At 42.2% G+C, this 4,163-nt stretch overlaps 1 protein-coding gene across 5 annotated transcripts; it reads left to right on the top strand.

Annotated features, from left to right (window-relative positions):
* Window positions 1-2,480: 2,480 nt before the first annotated feature.
* LOC149149896 (uncharacterized) lies at window positions 2,481-3,764 on the top strand. 5 transcript variants are annotated; one of them, XM_089440940.1, is made up of 3 exons: window positions 2,481-2,589; window positions 2,784-3,039; window positions 3,124-3,764. In XM_089440940.1, exons 2-3 carry the CDS (start codon window positions 2,814-2,816, stop codon window positions 3,576-3,578), a joined length of 681 nt encoding a protein of 226 aa, XP_089297066.1. In that variant the 5' UTR covers window positions 2,481-2,589; window positions 2,784-2,813; the 3' UTR covers window positions 3,579-3,764. The 5 variants fall into 5 exon arrangements, with proteins under 5 accessions (XP_089297066.1, XP_089297062.1, XP_089297063.1 ...); XM_089440936.1 differs by having other exon boundaries at window positions 2,583-2,687; XM_089440937.1 differs by lacking the exon at window positions 2,481-2,589 and adding an exon at window positions 2,597-2,687 and having other exon boundaries at window positions 2,787-3,039.
* Window positions 3,765-4,163: the final 399 nt, after the last annotated feature.

Raw genomic sequence — 4,163 nt, 5'->3', positions numbered from 1 at the left:
TTAAGAAGAAGGTAAGAAAACCCTTCCCACAAAAGGAGGATGAGACAATACCCTTGATCTTTGGCTTCCAAATTTTCTCACCCAAATCTTCACATAATATGGGGAAGGCTAGATCCCCATGAACTAACTAACTAGGTCGTACTCTGAAAGTTACAAAGCTTGAGATCTCTCTTGGGGGCATAGACTCAATGTTAGGTATTTACTCTAGCTTCTTAACAAAGAGGGTCAACTTCGCCTTTTGGTATTTCGACCTGTTGGCTATGATATTGATGAAGGTTGACCCCCATAACTTGTCACCACCCTACTTCAGAAAACTCACAGTGATTCATAAACCTTTGAATGCTCTTATTAACATTGCTTTTTAAATCATTAAAATTTATATTATTATTTTATTTTTATTTTGAAAAATTAATATATTTAAAAAATAAATTATTTTGGATTTATTTAGCTTTTTTTTAAACTATGGAAAACCTATCATAACTCAGTTGTCAAACCAATAGTGGATTACTGAATGTGAGATGACTCATTAGTGTTATTTATGGAAAACCATGCTATCTAGAATTACCCACTGGTGGTTCCTAATGGGGGAGGCTTTCACTATTGTCAAATACCTCTAAATCCTAGGTGGTTAACTTACTTCCTTAAGTCCAAAAAAATCAAACTCTTAACCAAATAAAAATAGTATTAAGACATACTCCAAATCTATTTTAAATTATTATCTTTATTTTTAATTCTAAATTTTTCAATAATAAAAAAATATTAATTCATAACAACCTATCATCTTTGCTCAATACCCCACCATTTGGTGTTACACTTTAGAGTAAAAATAAAAACGAAAAAAAATGTACCCCCCTAAAAAAAGGGGGGTCCCCCATCAAGTAGGGATAGTAGAGTCAGCTTCTTAGTTTGAAAAAGAGGTTAATCTTAGCAAGTATGTCGTTCAAGGGTCCTGTAAGACTCTGGACAAATTGACGAAACTTGACAAGAGATGTCTGAGCCAGAATGTTGTTCAGGGGTCCCGTTAGGCTCCCTCTTTTACTTGACGAAAACCTCACCTCTTCGTGAGGTCACCTCACTATAGGGTGAATTGGTCGTGGGCTCAACCAAAGATGTGACTCCACGGAAATCTTGAACCCAATAGCCTCTCCTCTCCATGGTGAGTAATGACTCGCCGGTGTTACCGGGGTGTAGTGAGAGGGGGATGGTCGCTCCTCGGAAATTTGGAACCAATAGTTGGGCATCTCTACATTGAGTGATAAGGACTTCACTTAGTTGTTAGAGATGGATGGGTTTTAAACCCAGGGTTGTTAAAACCTATGGTAAGGCAATGGGACTTCCATCCAGGGTATGGCAACAGGAGGTGGCCAACCACTTGACCTGAACTCGCCTTAAGTAGCCCGATAGGGTTGGTATCTAGAGCTAGCTTGGTATTGGTATGGGTTGGTAGCCATGAACCAACAGGTACTGAACTCACCTCCGTATCTCCTTAGCTACAAGTTGGTAGCTAGATAAGGGACGGTTGCTCAAGACGCCAACTAGAAAGTTGCAATTGATCATTTACAGCTATTGTGTTGAAGAACCTTTTCACCCCTCAAAACTTTTCCCCGTGCAGGCTTTTCACCTTGCCCCATATTAAGAGACCCCACCATTAATGCGCTTGTCACCTTTTCACCTCGTTGCACATTTTCGAGAATTTGTTAACTTTTTTAAAGAAAGGCTCAAAGCTTGGGGGCCATCAAAACTCAAGGAAGGCCTCATCAAAGATCAAAGCTCAAGGATCAAAAAAGGGGCCCAACAAAAATCAACGCTCAACCCTAGGCACCTCAAAACTTCATCCCGTCGAGCAAGTTCTTTATTCATTTCAGTAGTCTTGCCCAGCGGGTTGAAGCCTTGATGGGATATCAGCTCGGGCGAGAGGAAAAAAATCAACGCTCAACGCTAGGCACCTCAAAACTTCATCCCGTCGAGCAAGTTCTTTATTCATGTCAGTAGTCTTGCCCAACGGGTTGAAGCCTTGATGGGATATCAGCTCGGGCGAGAGGAATGAGATTTTTAGAACGTGCAAGGTATCAACCCCCGATCAATGGGATAGTCTGCCCTCTCCCTTGAAGCGGAGGAAACTAAGTACCTGTATAAATGATAAAGAGCATATAACGGCGGAGAAAGGGTAGGGAGAAGACTTTGAATCCAGATGGATGTCGCATGAAATCTGTCTCCAGACGGGTCGAAGATGAGCCAACGTGTTCGCTTGTGATCAATTTCTCATAGCACATTAATTTACACCTGTCGAATTCACCATCCAAGATATGATATATAATAACGTTTTAGTGGGAAAAAACGGCTGTGTAATGTTGAGGGTAGTGAAGCATTTTAGTTGACAACACAGTGGAGAGGGAAGCCAAAAAGCATATGGTCGGAATTGTAGATTAGATTGCCGGTGATCGAAAATCCAAGTAAAATGCAACATGCCACGAGTTCAGGAGCTGTGGCAATTAAACAAGGTAGTTCAGCTAAGTCACTTACACGAGGCAGTGCAGTCACCCTACTCTGGTGTCTATCGTTAGAATATTACAAGCACGCTGGGATAATGTAAGCACTCAGGCCGATAGAACACAGGAAGTTTGTTTCAAGTACCGCTGTGTTAATAACTCTGATTGGTGATTTACTGTGTAGCAGTTGAATTCGTAGTAGGTGAAGGAAAACAAGCGTAATTATATTTTTCACTTACTATTTCGATGGAATTTTCTCTGATCTGCTTATTTGTTCGTTTCCTGTGTATGCAGCAGCCTTTTGTCTCAACTATTTTGAAACAGATGGAGGGATTGATAATGAAAATTGGGGCGGCTAAATCGTTGGGAGTGACCAGAAATGTAGCAGCAAGTGGACCACTGAAGAGGCAGGTGCGTTTATACAGCGTGCGCTCGTCGGTTGTAAGAATGGGGTCTGAAGGCGAGGAGGAAAGGGCAAGCGCTGGCGAGACGGTGGTACCGGGTGGTACTGGTGGCAAGACCCTTGAAGCCCAGGAACGCCTTGCACAAGGTATAATTATAATTGTTTAGCATTAACATTAATTTAGTGATAAAGCTTTGTAATTTGTTTAGATTGACATGATGTGATGAGCAGGTCGAAGCAAAGGCGGGCAGACTAGGAAGGAACAGCTGGGACATGAAGGGTATCAGGAATTGGGGCACAAGGGAGGAGAAAGCCGCAAGGAGCAGCTGGGGCATGAAGGGTACCAGGAACTGGGACATAAAGGAGGAGAGACTCGCAAGGAGCAGCTGGGGCACGAAGGGTACCAGGAACTGGGACACAAAGGAGGAGAGACTCGCAAGGAGCAGCTGGGGCACGAAGGGTACCAGGAAATCGGGCGCAAGGGCGGAGAGACTCGTAAGGAACAGCTGGGGCACGAAGGGTACCAGGAATTGGGGCGTAAAGGCGGAGAAGCAAGAAAAGAAGAGCTGGGACAGGAAGGGTACCAAGAACTGGGGCGCAAGGGCGGAGAAGTAAGAAAAGAAGAACGGTATAAGGAGATGGGCAAGAAAGGAGGAGAGACTGGTAAGGAAAAGCTTGGCTACTAAGTCTATCAAGACCCCAGTAGCAGCAGCAAGGATCAAGGCTGCTTAAGCGGCTCTACAAATTAAAAAGTATCCATTCGTCTGTGTAATCATATATGTGTAATTAAGAGCTTGTCATAATTAGGTTAGTATCACTGATGGAGATCGAGATTGGATTTTGATGTGGTTTTATCGTCATTAAACGCTGCATTTTGTAATCACCAGCAGCCGCCTCCATAGAATACTCTACTTCTCCTCACTTTTAGTAGTAGCTTGGTAGTAGAAGCTAACTAGGTACCAGCAACGCCGAGTCTTGTTCGGCCACTTGTAGCTATGTATGTGCATATTATTTTGACTTTCTATCCCTGCAATTATTTTGCCCAATTTTTTTTTGCCCAAATTCAGTTGATGAGTTCCATCTTTAAAGACGACATACCAATTTTGCAAGGCTCAGTTGATGAGTTCCATCTTTAACCCTTTTCATAAAATTTGTATCTTTAACTGTTTTCATAAAATTTGTATCTTCAATCCTTCTCATAGATGAAGTAATTCTACATTTCGCATAAATCAACTAAAGCTTCTCATGAACTAATGCTACATTACGCATAA

The sequence above is a fragment of the Pinus tabuliformis genome, chromosome 9 (genome assembly GCF_031772625.1).
Source record: "Pinus tabuliformis cultivar Carrire ecotype Pingquan chromosome 9, CPIR1, whole genome shotgun sequence".
Lineage (NCBI taxonomy): Eukaryota > Viridiplantae > Streptophyta > Pinopsida > Pinales > Pinaceae > Pinus > Pinus tabuliformis.
This window is presented reverse-complemented; position numbering and strand designations above follow the sequence as displayed.

Excerpts from the sequence above, each read along its gene's own strand:
- LOC149149896 (XM_089440940.1), top strand. The coding sequence starts at position 2,814 with ATGGAGGGATTGATAATGAAAATTGGGGCGGCTAAATCGTTGGGAGTG. Across the intron at positions 3,040-3,123 it reads CCAGGAACGCCTTGCACAAG|GTCGAAGCAAAGGCGGGCAG; the intron begins GTATAATTATAA and ends TGTGATGAGCAG.